This window comes from Sciurus carolinensis, chromosome 3 (genome assembly GCF_902686445.1).
Source record: "Sciurus carolinensis chromosome 3, mSciCar1.2, whole genome shotgun sequence".
Taxonomy (NCBI): Eukaryota; Metazoa; Chordata; class Mammalia; order Rodentia; family Sciuridae; genus Sciurus; species Sciurus carolinensis.
This window is the reverse complement of record NC_062215.1, coordinates 67,034,769-67,050,229: the sequence shown is the minus strand read 5'-3', so window position 1 is coordinate 67,050,229 and position 15,461 is coordinate 67,034,769. Positions and strand designations below refer to the sequence as shown.

Genomic DNA, 15,461 nt, shown 5'->3' with positions numbered 1-15,461 from the left:
TCTATATTTTTATGTGGTACTGAGGATCAAACCCAGTGCTTCATGAGTGTGAGGCAAGTGCCCCACCATTGAGCCCCAGACCCAGTTCCCAAATAACTTTTAAAATATTGATGAAATGAATTTAAGAAATAGCATTGCCTAGCCAGGCACAGTGGTACATACCTGTAATCCCTGTGACTCAGAAGGCTGTGGCAGGAGGATTGCAAGTTCGAGGCCAGCCTCAGTAACTTACTAAGAACTTGTCTCAAAATAAAAAGAAAAAAGGGCTGGGGGATGTAGCCCAATGGTAGAGTACCTCTGGGTTCAGTCCCCAGTACTACAATAAGAGAGAAAGAGAAAAGTGTTGCCTAGACTGATACCGAAAGAGACGTCAACATAAATATGGCACTACCCAAAGGAGGAATTTTAATTATGAAAGAAATAGCTCATAACAAAGATCCAACAAATTTAGGTGACTTTACAGGTGCTTTGATTCAAATCTTCAAAAAAATGCATAATTATATTATTATTCAGATCAGAATAATGAAATACAGTTTTTAGATTATAAGCTGGGCAAACTTTATCTATTACAGTTTACAGGCTTTAGGGAAACACTGTTGTTAGGAATATTAGACACATTCTTCTGAGTGGACAGTTTTTCAGTACCTATTGAAATGTAAAATGTCCATACTTCTTACTCCAGAAGCTCCATAAATCAGGATCTTTCTCTATAGATATATTTGCATGGTTATCCAAAGAGATATATATTTGAGTTTTTACATTGTAACAGCAAAAAAACTGGAGAGATATAAAGGTGCTACAACAAATGACTGAACTAATAAATTATGGATGTACACAATAGAATATAATGTAGCTATTTAAGTGAATGGGAAATAGATATATGTGGAAGGGAAAGGGAACCAAAAGTTGTGAAACAATGGTTTCCAAGATGGTGGACATCAAGCAAGGAAAGATAGTGACCTCCGAAATAGAAGAAAAGTGAGGTGAGCTATAGTTAGCTAGTGTATTGCCTGAGGGATCTCCAGTCTGGCCTGAGCAGGGGAGCCAGGATAGAGCCCAGGGCATTCCTAACTGAAAACACAGAGCTGAGAGCTGGGAGAGACAAGGGCAGCTAGATTTGCAGAGTAGCAAACTGGATAAGAGAGCTACAAGGAGAGAAAATTCCAGAGATCATTAAAGGATCCATTTTGACTGTCCAGCTGAGTCTGACCAGACAAGTATATAAGGAAACTACCTAAGGCTGGGGAAAGAACCACCAAAATGTCACAGTGATACTCACTCAGTTGGCACAGAGTGCCTCTTCCCACAGCCAGACTGGAAAAACTCTGCACAGACATCAGGTAGAACAAGGGAATAATTAACCCTTGTGTAAACACTGCACCTGTCCTACTGAACAAATTGTCAAAGCACAACTGGAAAGACTCACACTATTTCTAAGTAACCTAACAGCATCCCAAAGCAAAGCTCAGAAATGTTCATAGAAATACAAAACCATCTAGTACCCAGAAGGTAAAATTCTGAATACGTGACATCTAGTCAAAATTTACCAGTTATACAAAACCACAGGTACTATAACCCATAATGAAAGAAAACAATCAATCCTTCAAATTGATCAAGATTATAGAGTTAACAGGCAAAGTCATTAAAAACAGATATAGATATATATATAGATATATAGATATATAGATATATATAGATATATATATATATATTTCTTTTTATTTTATTTTTCCTTTTTTTTTTTGCTACTGAGTATTAAACTCAGGAGTGCTTAACTGCTGAGCCATATCCCCAGCCCTTTTTATTTTTTGAGACAAGGTCTCATTAAGTTGCTTAGGGCTTCACTAAGTTGCTGAGATTAGACTTGAACTTGCAATCCTCCTGTCTCAGACCCCCAAGTCACTAGGATTACAGGCATATACCACCATGTCCAGCTAGTTATTATAATTATATTCCATGTGTTCAGAAAGCTAGAAAAAAGTTTGAACTTGTTAATATGTCCTGCTTTTAACTTATAGAAATGAAAAATGAGAAAAAATACACTCACTAGGATTAACAACAGATTAGACCTTAAATTTAAAAATATAGCAATAAGCTGGGCATGGTGGGGCACACCTGTCATCCCATCCCAGTGATTTGGGAGCTTGGGGCAGAGGATGGGAAGTTGGAGGCCAACCTGAGCAACTTAGAAAGACTCTGTCTCAAAAAAAGGGACAGCAATAAAACTACCCCAAATTAGAGAAATGACTCAAAACAATACATCAGGAAGTTCTCAGGCAATTTCATGTGACCCTCTGCAAGTGTGTTTTCAGTGCCTGAGAGAGAAAAAAGGGAATTTTTTTAATTAAAAAAATGGCTGACATTTTTCCAAATTTGATGAAAAACATAAATGCCTGTAACCAAGAAGCTGAACATATCCCAAAGCACAAGAACCCAAAGTAAATGATATCAAAGCACACTGAGATCAGATTGCTCAATACCAGTAATAAAGGAAAAAAAGGTATAGAGCAACAGAGATAAAGGTACATTCACTATCTAATCAGAAATAATTCAAGTGAAAAGACAGTGGAGCAAAATCTCTAAAGTACTGTGAACAGGGACCAACCCTAATAACTTCAAATTCTATACCCAGCAAATGTATCTTCCAAAAATCAAAATGAAATAAAAACTTTTTAGATAAATCTGCAGATGTGCACTTCAGGAAATGTCAGGAAAAAGAAATGGAAATCAACTACTGTAAGGTTTTTATACCATGCATTAAGTGGTATATCAGTAGAATGTTATATATTATAAATGTATTCCACAAACTTTAAAACCACTAAAGTAGCAAAACAAAGCTATAACTAATGAGTCAAAAAAGGAGATGAAATAAAACAATCATTTTCTAAAATCTCAATATAAAATAAGTCATAAAATGTGGGAAAGGGAATAAAGGTGACAAAGAATAAATGGGACAAATAGAGAACCAATTGAAAAGTGGTGGATTTAAACCTAACCATATGGACAGTCGTATTGTCAGTGGTCAAAATACCACAATTAAAAGGAAAGATTGTGCCCTCTGGGCCCGTGGAGGTGTTCACCAACTGGGAAACTCTCCAAACCCAACAGCTTAGCTTTCATGGAGGAGGTTCTATTACATGGACATGATTGATTAAATCATTGCCTAATGATAATTTACTTTATCCCCAACCTAGCCCCTCTCCTCTTTCTGAAGGTACTTAGGGAGGTTATTAAAAGTTCCAACCCTCTAATCATGCCTTGGTCTTTTGGGCAACCAGTCCCCATCCTGAAACTAGGAGCCCACAGTCACTATTCATCTCTTTAGAAGACAAAAGACATTCATCATTCCAGAGATCCTTAAGGTCTTAGAAGCTCTTGTCAGAAACCTAGGGCTAAGACTAAATATTATAACAAAAGGCAATTCTATTGCTCATCACATTACAAGGGTTTTTACAAGCTCTCTCAGGAAGCCAGACAATAACTAAATGCAGAATGAGCATCCCTAATTTGAAAAACATTCAAAATCTGAAATACTCTGGAATCTGAAATGTTTTGAGCACCAACATTGTACTCAAAATGTTTCAGATTTTGGACTTTTGGATTAAGGATGCTCAACCAGTAAAGTCTACGCAAATATGGCAATCTGAAGAACTCCCCAAATCTGAAACACTTCTGGTCCCAAGCATTTTGGATATGGGATAGTCAACCTATATATATTTCTTATTGTCACAATCCGTGTTATAAGGAAGAAGAGTTCAAATCAAGCTTGTATAGGCTTTTTAATAAGAGCAACTGGTTTGTAAGTTAGACTACAGTGTCATTAAAGAAGAGATTTCTACCTGCTAGGGTTATGGCTCAGTGGAAGAGTGTTTGCCTAGCATGTATGAGGCACTGGGTTTGATTCTCAGCCCCACATATAAATAAGTAGATAAAAAGTAAAGGTCCATCAACAACAAATAAAAATATTTAAAAAAAAAGAAGAAGAAGAAGAAGAGATTGCTGGGCTGGAATTGTAGCTCAGTGGTAGAGCACTTGCCTAGCAGGTGTAAGGCACTGGGTTCAATTCTCAGCACCACTTATAATAAATGAATAAAATAAATGTCCATTGACAACAAACATATATATATGTTTTATATATATATATAAAAGAAGGGATTGCTGGTAATATCTCAGAGTGGTTACCACACCTCAGAATCCAGTTCTGAACACAGAGATCCAGAAACTCTTTTTATTAAAAGATTTTTAAATAAAACTCTTTTATACCTAGAGTTAACCAGACAATCAAGAAAAGACATTTGCCAACAAGATTCACACACCCAAATGAAAAAGTATAAGACACGATGCCAGTTTGTGAATGTTAACAAAGGAGTGTACCATTTTGTGAGTCCTTATAGCCAGAATATAGCATACACCTTTTCTAGTATCAAGATCTCCAGGCAGTCCTATTAATAATCAGAACAATTGATTAAAGAGAGTTGGACAGTTTTGAAAATTAGGTCTTTCACCCCAGAAAGGCCTAATGTGTCTCCTTCTGGCAAGGACAGCGTTATGTCTGACAGTTTTATCCTGGGTTCTGCTGGATAGAAACTGAAAAAGTCTTATTCATGCTCTTGAATTGCTAAGTTCAATGCAAAACGCTCTTTCTTCACACTATTGCTTAGATAACGTCCTCTTTAGAGTCCTTCAATCCCAAAGATACACCAAGGCAAGCTCAGTACGACTTCAGCAGAGCCCTCTTCTTTGTGCTTTCTTTTTGAAACAGCCACTTTCCATTAACCAGAGTTATAAAACAGCCTTTAAGGTGAGAGACTTCTGCAAATAGCTCCTCTCACCCATACTGCGTTCTCTCTGGTCTGACTCTCCAGGGAAGCATTATCTCTGGCCTCTGTGGTACTAAGTAAACCTATAAACAGATCACTTGAAGTGTTTAGAAAAAAGTAGAAGGGTAGAGATTTTTTTCTTGGGTGGATGATTTTAGCTTTGGATAGACGAAACAATATGAGGTCTTTTAGTACTGAGTCTTTGATCTGCTTTTTCTATTACTTTATGAATTTAAGTGGAATAAAAGCAGTGTTCCTGTGCCATAGTTAAGTTTGGAATTCACATATGTATGTGGAATAGTTCTCTTTGCTGTTTTGATATAGTTAAATTGTGCGACTTAAAGCTTTTGCACTTGATTCCCATTTTGTAAGGATGATTTGAGTTGCTGAAACAGAAGGTAAACGTGTCCTTTTTAGAAATAATATTTTCTGCAAATATAAAAAATATAATCTTTCTAAACAGAACTTTGATATAACTGCTGCCTTAAGGTTCTGTTGTTGCTTTTTAGATTAACCATGGGGCATATCATAGAAAGGACAAGTGGCCTTTTTGATTTGACCCTGGAATGACCTTGTGGAAATGTGCAGCAAGGTTTTTTTTAATCATATTTTGCTCCACATTCACTTATTTCTCAGTATAATTCAACAAAAGATGACGAACTTACCTTTTTCTTATCATTCAGATTCTGTTTTAGATATTCTGTATTTTACATATTCTAAGATTGATGCGGATGATGATCAGTGTTCTCCAACATGAGTTTCACAGAACCAGTGTTTTGTTTAATCTCACATAGGTGTTTTTGGAAAAAGGGTTTCATGAATTAAATGCATTTTGGAAACACTGAGTTACACATGCTATTTAAATGCAGAATTCTCTGAGCAGTTCCTATATGCCTGGGTAATGAATATCCTGGTGGAGGCCACGGTTATGATTAAGAAAACCTTGCTGAACCATTGTTTCTCAAACCAAGTGGGTCATGGAACCCTTCCTTCTCGAAAGTTCCTCACATGGTGCAGAGCAGCAGGACAGTGTCAAGAGGGTTGCTCTACCTCACCTGGCAAGGCTTCTGGGAAGCGCCAGTCCTCCATTACGGCAAAAATGGACGCTGTGCGAGGCTGCTTGCCAAGAGCAGTAACAATTTACCACCCAGACTCTGTTTGACTCTTGAGTACAGACACCGTTTTCTGTCAAGTTGACTGGAAAATGTGCTCTTGTTCTAAAGGCTATTGTAAAACTGTAAGGCAAAAGAGAGAAGATTGAATAAAACTCAAGCTCAGATTTGGATTTCAGTTTGCTCCATCCCTCTCATCTCAGTAAGCCCTGCCCTTTCCCATCCTGCCATCCTAATTTAGTTAGCAGAGTTCCTACTGCTGCTCATCGTGTGTTCAAGTCAATCTCTAACTTCTTCGTTGGCATCTTGGAAGTGAGAATTTAATAGGAGGGCGGGGGGTATACATATACCACAGCGATGCCGGCTAGTCAAGTTGGGGGAGGGCTTTTGTTTTTATCTTTGATTTTGTTTTGTTTGCTTTTCCTTCTAGTCACTGAGAAACATGGCATTGCAGTTTTTATGTGGCATTTTTAGGGCTAGCTACCTTGTTTAAAATACTACCTACTTAGTCTAAGATGGAAACAATCTAAAATGTCCTGTGGTTAGTTTTATCTCTTAGGAAAAGATTTGCCTGCAGATGGGGGCATTCTCTGACCCCCCTGTCTAATAAAGTAGCACCCTATGGAAGAACACACGCATATACTCATACATGTATATTTTCTCCCAATCTCATTATCTAGTTTTATTTTCTTTATATTATCATATGAAATTATTTTCACTTTTTAGCTTATTTGTCTCACCCCCATATACTGGTCTCCACTTCTTATAACCAAGGGCTTCATGTCATTGCTTTATATAAATTGGATTGTCTTGTAATTATTGAGCCATATTTGTTTTTTGTTTATCCTACATACAAGTCCCTTATCAGATAAATGATTTACAAAAATCTTCTCCAGTTGTGTGGGTTTGTTTTTTCACTTTGTTGATGGTATCTGGGTTACCTATTTTTAGTCTTTGAATTCTTCCGTGTTTCTCTTGTTTTTCCCTGTTAAACTGTAGATCTGCAGTTGCTAAATTCCATGCATCTAGAAACTGCTACTCCTTTGAGTTCCCTGTTGCATCCCGTGGAGTGGCCACACACAATACCCTTCTGTTAAAGGGTTTGTCTTCAGGGTTAGCCACCTCTGCCCCTTGATGTTTCCACTCAGATGACTTGGTTTGATTCGTGGTGAGATACTATGGTCTATTGGTTTGTTTTCTTACAGGTGAATCGATTTAGTAAGGTGGAAGACCGAGCCATTTTTGTCACTGACCGTCACCTGTATAAAATGGATCCCACTAAACAGTACAAGGTGATGAAGACTATCCCTCTGTACAACGTAAGTACTCTGCCTCTCTCCACACCTGGTGCTCGAGGGCCACTGGTGGGTCGACCCGCTGCCCCCTCCGCTCTCTGGAGCTTCAGGGAGCCTTTGCATTCCTGACATTTTACTTCAATTTGAATTTTGTACAAATGTCCAGTTTTCTTTAGGCATGATCCAGAGTTCCCAATGGATTATCAAAGGTCTTTTTTTTTTTTTTAAATGTAAGGACTGTGGATTCTATGGGATCTTTATTACTAATTCTACTTACTACTTGAATGTGCAGGCATGTAATATGTTTTCTTATTTTTAAAAAGTTTATTTTTTTATAGAAATGGAATCAAATAGAAAAACAGTAGGGAATTACTTTGTGAAACTATTACTGTTCTTTTAAATATAAAGTGTAAGCAACTTCCAAAAGTTCTCTGCAGTATAGTTTACACATCTCTATTTGCCAATTGTGAGATCTCTGGTCTAAACCCACTGTTGTTCACTGTATTCTGAGGGTTTTCAAATTCTGAAATCATTTTTTACTTGAAACATGAAATTTTTGGCTTGAATCTCAGTATGAAATTTCTTAGGTTGGTGGTTTTCATGACTATTCTGGTTCTTCAGAAAAATCCTACAGGACTCCTGGATCTGTTCATTTGTCAGGTGATTTCTCTCTGTCTGCTAGTTTAACAGAGGAAGTCTGTATTTGTCCAATGCTAAGATCTATAAAGAGTGTATGGAGAGCATTTTAAGTCCCTTTGGTCTCTGCGAAAGGGAGCAGGAAACATGAGCGTTCTGTAGTTTTATTTTGGAATAGCAGGGGTCCTTTGGCTGTAAGAAACAAAGAAGTCAAACTTTTCCTGAATGATGGAAGGCCCAGATGGGGGACTGGGACTTGCCCATATTGTGTCACCCCCTCAACCCTACTCACATGCACCCTGCTCCCTGTTAAGAGAAAGGCCAATGGGCTGCAGCCAAGAAGGTGGCTTTCCAAGATGCTTGACTGTGTGACAAAGACTTGTGCTCTCATAGTCCAACCTGGCTAAGGCTGATAACCTGCAGTCTTATGGTGGGAGGTAGAGGAAGGCAAGGGGAAAAAACAAATCTTGTCGAAGTGTAATGAAGTGCGAAGTCAAAAACAGAAAAGTTATGGTAGGTGTTTTATTTATTTTCCCTATGTTCTATTAGGGGAAAGTCCATCAGGCACATGATATAAATTCAATGAATATTTGAACAATTTTTGAATAAAATTATTTTCCCAAATTATCTTCCTTTTTCTTATTGACTTGTTTGTTTCCTGTCACCATCATGATCATCACTACTAATATTGTTAATATATAATATCATAAAGATTCATAATACTCTAGTAAAGGTGGCGTCGGTGGGATGGGGCACTTTGTTGCAAGTGCTCTGAGCTCAGCCACCTCCCTTCGTATTCCTGTGCCATTCTTGTGCACACAGCCTGATTTCTAGCAGCCAATGTCTTTGCAGAAGGCAGCCCTCAGCCAGCACCCGCTGCCCTCCCACAGGGCTGGGTGCCCAGCCACGCAGTGAGTCGGGGCGTGGAGTGTGGTGCTCCCACTCCACCACTCACTGGCCAAGATGATTCCCCAGAACTGCCCTGCAGCGGCCCCCAGCGGGTGTCCTCGGCTCCCTCAGCCACCTCCTACATCGGCCTCTCAGACTCATCAGCCTTCTCAGGGTCTGCTTCTGGGAGGAACTAATGTCGGACAAGTGACAAGCTCTGAAGGGGGAGCAATTTGGATGAGAAAGGGGACTTGCAACTCTATCTGTATTTTTTTTAAGCCCGAAGCAAATATGGCAAAACATTAAGTCTGAATGATAGGAACATGAATGTTTATTATATTGTTCTTTAGACTTTTCTGAACAATTGAAATATTTTCAAATTAAAAACAAAGTTTAAAATAAAGAAACTTTTAAGGCCAGGCGCAGTGGCATGCAACTATAATTCCAGCAGCTCAGGAGGCTGAGGCAAGAGGATCGTGAGTTCAGCAGCTTAGCAAGGCACTAAGTAACTAGTCTCTAAATAAAACACAAAAAGGGCTGGGGGTGTGGCTCAGTGGTTAAGTGCCCCTGAGTTCAATCCCTGGTACCAAAAAAAAAAAAAAAAAAAAAAAAAAGATGGTACTAGTAATGGCGCTGGAGAAGCTGGGAGGGGATAGAGGAAAGCAATTTCAAGTTTGCCAAGTTGAGTTTCAGGTGAGGGTGAAACAAGTGTTCATTCCATACATCATCGGAATTCTGATCCTAAGGGGAAATAGGGGGCAGTTTATTCAAGAATTTACACAGCTAAATGGTAGGGAAAAGACTCACCAAAGAAAATAGAATAAAAAGCAAGATTTCTGTGGTCCTCCATTTTCTAATCTCTCTTTTAATGTGCTAAATCAACTCTAATTTCTCTTCCAATCCATAAGGTTTTGAAGGATGGGACAGATGCCATGTTTAGAATCTCCTGGAAACCCAGGAAGTGCTGCCATTTAGGTTTCAAGGCAGCTCCACAGGACCATGTTATCCTGCAGCCTCTCGGTTGTTCTTTCTGTCTCTGCCTCTTTGTCTTTTTGCTAGCAATCACCCCTTTCTTGCCAGACAGCACGGGTCAGCTCTAGACTTCGATCGGAGTCAGCCACTGCAGCAAACCATTCACCATTCATCCTGCAATAGCACATCATCCAGAGTCTCAGATGAAGCCTCACCATAGCAACTGATCCTGAGGGATCCAAATCTGTACTTTCATTCCTTGTCAAACCTTGCAAATCTGTGCATAGCCTTTCCTGACTTGTTCTAGTAGAACATGGATGATTTCTATAATTCAACTTGGGCCTAACTGATCTTCTCCCTCTACTGTTTTTGATTGTTATCCCAAGGCCTGAATCACACGTGAATCTTGGTCACAGATCATGCTGAATATTGATTGGGGTGGATCTTTGGATTTCCCCAGGGAAAGGAACACCGGGAGGGAAGTGCTTTAATAGGACAGGTTTGTCAGGCATTCTTAGCTTCCTGGACTCTTGCCAGCTGCCTCCATTCCAGTTGTCAGGATCCCAGTCTTTGTCAAACACGACCTAAAATTGTGGGAAGAATCCCTAGCATGGGTGGTTCCCTCTATTTTCTTAACTGCCTCCAGTCAGGCAGTATAGGACTAACACCCGTTGCCTTCCTAATGCATCATAAAAATACCTCTCTAGTTCCACTATTCTTATATCTCCTTAGTCATTGAGCTTCTGTAAATCAGCAGCAACTCAGTGCCCCAGCTGCTCAACTTTAATGGACACATCAGCTGTCCCCCACAGGTCACCAGCAGTAGTTTGTCACTGCTTCATCCCTGCTGAGGAGATGCCTTTGCCCCACCCTGAGATGTGCAACCAACTGCAGCCCCTCTGGCAGTTTTTCCTGCAGCCCACCTGGTGCCTGATCTTGAGTTGTACTGAACAGAGATTTAAAGGACTTCCAATAGAAGGTGGGTGGGAAGGGAGTGTTTTTAAGTTCCACCTGTTAGAGAATCACCTTCCTTTGGTAATTCTTCTAAATTACCATTGTCTATAATCCCATTTTCAATATCTACACCATTCAGTTCACCTGATTACTGAGTGCTCATTATGTGCCAGCTAATAGGTGTTAGGGACACAGAAGTGGCAAAACAGTCACAATGGCTACCCACATGGAATTTACATTCTAACAGGGAAAGCAAATAAATGCACGTGTATATGTATTTACATGTATGTACATATATGCACACACACACACCATGGTCCAAAAACAGTGATAAGAACACAGACATATACACACACGCACGGTCCCAAAACGGTGATAAGGTAAAAGGTAAAATCAGGGAAGAAGATAGAGAATGTGTGTGGTGTTATAATCTTATGTAGGGGGATCAGGCCTCCTTGAGAACTTGACATTTAACCAGAGACGAAGGAGTTTAGCAATGAACAGTTCACTTGGTGGAAAAGTACTTCAGGCAGAAGAAGCAGTAAAGACACAGATTTGAACAGGGAGAGAGAAGCCTGCCAGGGCTGGAGGTTCAGCTTGATCTGGTGGGGAATATACTGCAGTATATTCTTGTTACTCCTCAACAAAAAGTGGGGGAGGAGGAGGAGGAGGAGGAGAAGGAGGAGGAGGAGGAGGAGGAACAGGAGGAGGAAAGCTACTGATGGAGGAGCAACAAAGAGGAAAGCAAAACAGATAAGGCAGAGGATGGAGCCTGGAGGAGAGCTGGACATACTAAAGACAACGAAGCCCGTCGCACAGCCCAGGAACATTATGGCGAAGTTGGCTTCACAGCTCACCTGAAGAAAGCCACACCCCACATCCTGTGCTAGGGAGGCAGCCCTGGCTATTCCTAGGGCCAGCAGCCATGAACTGCAGTGGGGACTTGACTTGGGGAGGAGCATGCTGATGCACAGTGACCTTCCGGAGGACCTGTGTGAAGAGCCCCCAGTTGTACCTGTAGTTATTCGGTCGCTCTGTTCCTAATATGGACCATATGTATTTCTTCCCATTTCTTCCAAGATCAGTTGCTAGAGTCTGTCTTACTGATTTTGTTATCTATTCTTTCACCTCTAATTTTTTTTCTTCTCCATTCTTTAGGCTGTTCTTTCTCTAACTCTTTTAGTTTAAGACTTAATTGCTTTAGTTTTTAAATTTAATTTTTGAAAATAAACTGACTACAGTTTTATATTTAAGAGTGACTTGAGCTGTGCTTCACACTACGTGCAATACTTGTTCATTTCTAATTATTTTGTCATTTCCACCACGGACTTCTCTTTAAACCATCAGTTGTTTGGTAGTGGTATTTTGTTTGTTTGTTTGTTTTTTGGTACTGGGGATTGAATCCAGGCCCTCTTAACCACTGAGCCACATTTCCAATCCTTTTGATTTTTATTTTTTTAAATTTCAAATCAGGGTTTCACTAAGTTGCTTAGGGCCTCAAAAAACTGCTGAGGTTGGCCTTGAACTTGCCATCCTCCTGTCTCAGCCTCCTGAGTTGCTGGGATTATAGGCATGTGCCATGGCACTCAGCTGGTAGCGTTCTTTTTAATTACCACATAGATGATAATTTACGGGGTATGTACTCACAGATATTTTATACTTTGAGTTATAAGCTAGTGCTACCTTGTTTATTTTGTGGCTCAAGTTGTTAGTTTGGGGCATTGGAAGCTCTTGCAGTTGACTCCTATGCTTCTTTAACGTGTCTGAATGTGGGATTGTTTTTATTTGTTTGTTGAGTTCTTCCTGACTTTCTGGTACTGCAAGATCCCCAAGATCCATCTTGTATATTTCCTGTCCCAGTCCTGGAGTGAGCCATTTCTTCAAGGAGCCCTGTCTCCTTTTATTGGAGAATGGTTTTGAAACCCAGATCTGAGCTCTATGCTTTTTGCTACTAGGGTTTAATTTCTTTTAGGCCCCTTCAGCTGGTACAGCACAAAAATATATGTGTAAAAATATTCAAATTCTATGTGTGTATGTATACAGGTTTATAAATATTTTTACATGTGATCATCTAGATCTATGCTAAGTAAACATGCATTCGTACTGATTCTCTCTTTGTCCATTGCCACATGGATCATTCTAGCTGCCTCCCTTCGTTTATCTCCAAACCCCCAGTCCAAACTGGCTCCCACCATCCACCATCCATTTACCTAGTGGTTCACTTCCAGCACGCGCAGGTAGCAGCATTGGCCTTATTAGCTGTGCCCCGAGTCAGCTCGAGCACATAGCTGTGTGCACGTCCAAAGTTACCCAGTCAGCACCTTTCCCTCCCACCCCCTCCAGGGGGGTTGTTTCTACCTTTTAACATAGATTCTTTTGTCACATTATGCATTCCTTCCCGGACTCTCCCAATCTCCTTTATTTATTTATTTATTTAGGCTCCCCACATTGAGGTTCACCCTATAGTGAACCATAAAGTTCTGTGGCTTTTGGCAAATAGCATCATGTGTCTACAGTTACCATATCATACAGAATGGTGGTTCTTCTTTAAAAGTACCCTGTGCATTACCTATTCTTCTTTCACCTCTTTCCCCAAGAACCACTGATCATTTTCCTATCTCTATAAGTTGTGCCTTTTCTAGATTGTCTTATCACTAGCATTATGTAGTATGCAGCCTTTTCAGATCAACTTCTTTCTCTTAATAATACACTTTTAAGGCTCCTCCATGTCTCTCTGTGGTTGATAGCCCTGTTTTTTAATCAACAAATAGAGTTCCATTAGAGGGTGGTACCATAGTTTGTTTATCCATTCACTGTGGAAGGGCATCTTCGTTGCTTCCAGTTTGGGACAGTTAGGACTAAAGATACCATAAACATTTGCATGCAGGAAATTTGTATGGACAAGTTTTCAAATCAGTTGGGTAAATATCTAGGGGTGCTATTGCCAGATCACGTGATAAGACTACGTTTAGCTTTGTAAGAACTGCCTGTTGTCTTCCAAAGTGACGGTTCTTATTGCTTAGTCTCACCAGTATTGATATCGTGAGTTTGGTTTTTTATTGTAGTTGTTGTTTGAGGTACTGGGGATAAACCCAGGGCCTTGTGCGTGTCAGGCAAGCACTCTACCACCAAGCTATATCCCCAACCCCTTTTTTTTTTAATTTCTATCATTTTAATAGGAATTTTTCTGTTACCTAATAATATGACTCAGTACATACTAGGTCTTAGTCTTTAACTGCAAGAACCATCTCTCTATTCTCTATTGGTTTGTGGTTAGGAGAGAAAAGACTGATCTTTATGTAAACCTAAGCAAATACAATTAAAAAAGGTAAATTTGACACCTTTTACCCCCTCCTCCTAGCAAAAATTATCCAATCAATTTATCATTTAATGATGGTTCCAGTCACTCTTCACAAGCAAGATAAAAATAGGAAATCATGGCAGGCTTCTGAGAATACTGTCAGTGAATATTGTCCTTACAAATGCCATGGTCAAATAAATGTAAACAACAACCTAAGAATGCAATCTTCAAGTTACAGGTGACTTGTCTAGCAGTTGAGTGATGTGTTATGTACAAATTCTGCATACACAGGTTAGGGTTTCAGCCAACTGGAGTCTGTGTTACTGTCAAATTAGTATCTTCCGCTTTGAGTCACTCTCTACACTATATTTATAAATTGTAATATCAAATTAAAGCATTAGTTCCAATACATTTGTCAACAAAGGTTAAAATTTTCCCAGGGGGCAGTGGATCAGAATTTGAATGTTTATAAAGCTGGGAGACATGGTTACTGGGGCTCGGTCTGGAGAACAAAGGCGAGAAGTTACCAGCATAATTAGCAGTGGGACCATACTATGATCACAACCTCTTTGACTCTGGGCACTATCACGGAGGTCACCCTAAGCTGGGGGAGAAGATTGCTGCCTGCAGCTGAGGAAGCTGCTTGAGCAGTGCCCTTCTGCCCCTGGGGTTCCTGTGGACATCGGTACACCCAAATCAGTGCTCGCTGAGCGGGTGCCAAGACTTGAGTTTAATTTGCATAAACAAAATCTGTCCTCTGCTTTAGAGTGAGACTGTGTAAACTGAAACATTTAACCTGGCCTCAGCTGGAATTCTTGCCCTTCCTTTGTCATGGAGTGTGTTAGTCTTGCCTCATGGGTTGGTGTGAGGAATGTTTGCATCTGCCCATTAATGCTGTTTTGATATAGTCCCTTTTTATCAGTGTGAGCTTGATGGCTAAGGAAGCAGCCAGTTAATTACACACATCCCTCCTTCAGTTCTGTGAAAAATACAAAGCAAGCAAGGGGGAGAAAAGAGACAATTATCTGAACCCATGTGCCAGTTTCGTAGAGGTGAAGAGATCGTAATTATGCCAGGCTTCAAGCTTTATTATTCTGTTTGACATGACTTGCTACAAAGATATCATTCTGTTTGGAAGATGGATTGTCCTTGTAATGTGTACTGGGGTGAGCCCTGCTGAAATTCATCCGAAGCTCCCCACGACCATTTCTAAAGCACCCTCCTCTCCTGGCAGCATCCCAGGGGAAGGTGTTTCCATGGTAACCTCAACAGAGGCAGTCAGCTGACGTCTGGCACTGCCTGAGCTGGCGTGTGTGCCCTAGCCTTCTCCCCTCTCAGCCCTCCCTCAAACTTTTAAATGGTATTTATTAGTCCTCTTTAATAGAAAGCATACAATCCCTTACTGTCAGACCCTGAGTGGCACTCAGGTTTATTTATTTATTTAGGTAATAAATTTTACCTTCCTAATTAATTCTTGGCAGGT

At 40.0% G+C, this 15,461-nt stretch overlaps 1 protein-coding gene across 1 annotated transcript in view; it reads left to right on the top strand.

Annotated features, from left to right (window-relative positions):
* Myo1d (myosin ID) overlaps positions 1-15,461 on the top strand; it is a 309,366-nt gene that overhangs the window by 182,544 nt on the left and 111,361 nt on the right. The window contains 1 exon segment of the mRNA XM_047547346.1: positions 7,138-7,251. Coding sequence (XP_047403302.1) covers positions 7,138-7,251 — 114 coding nt within the window.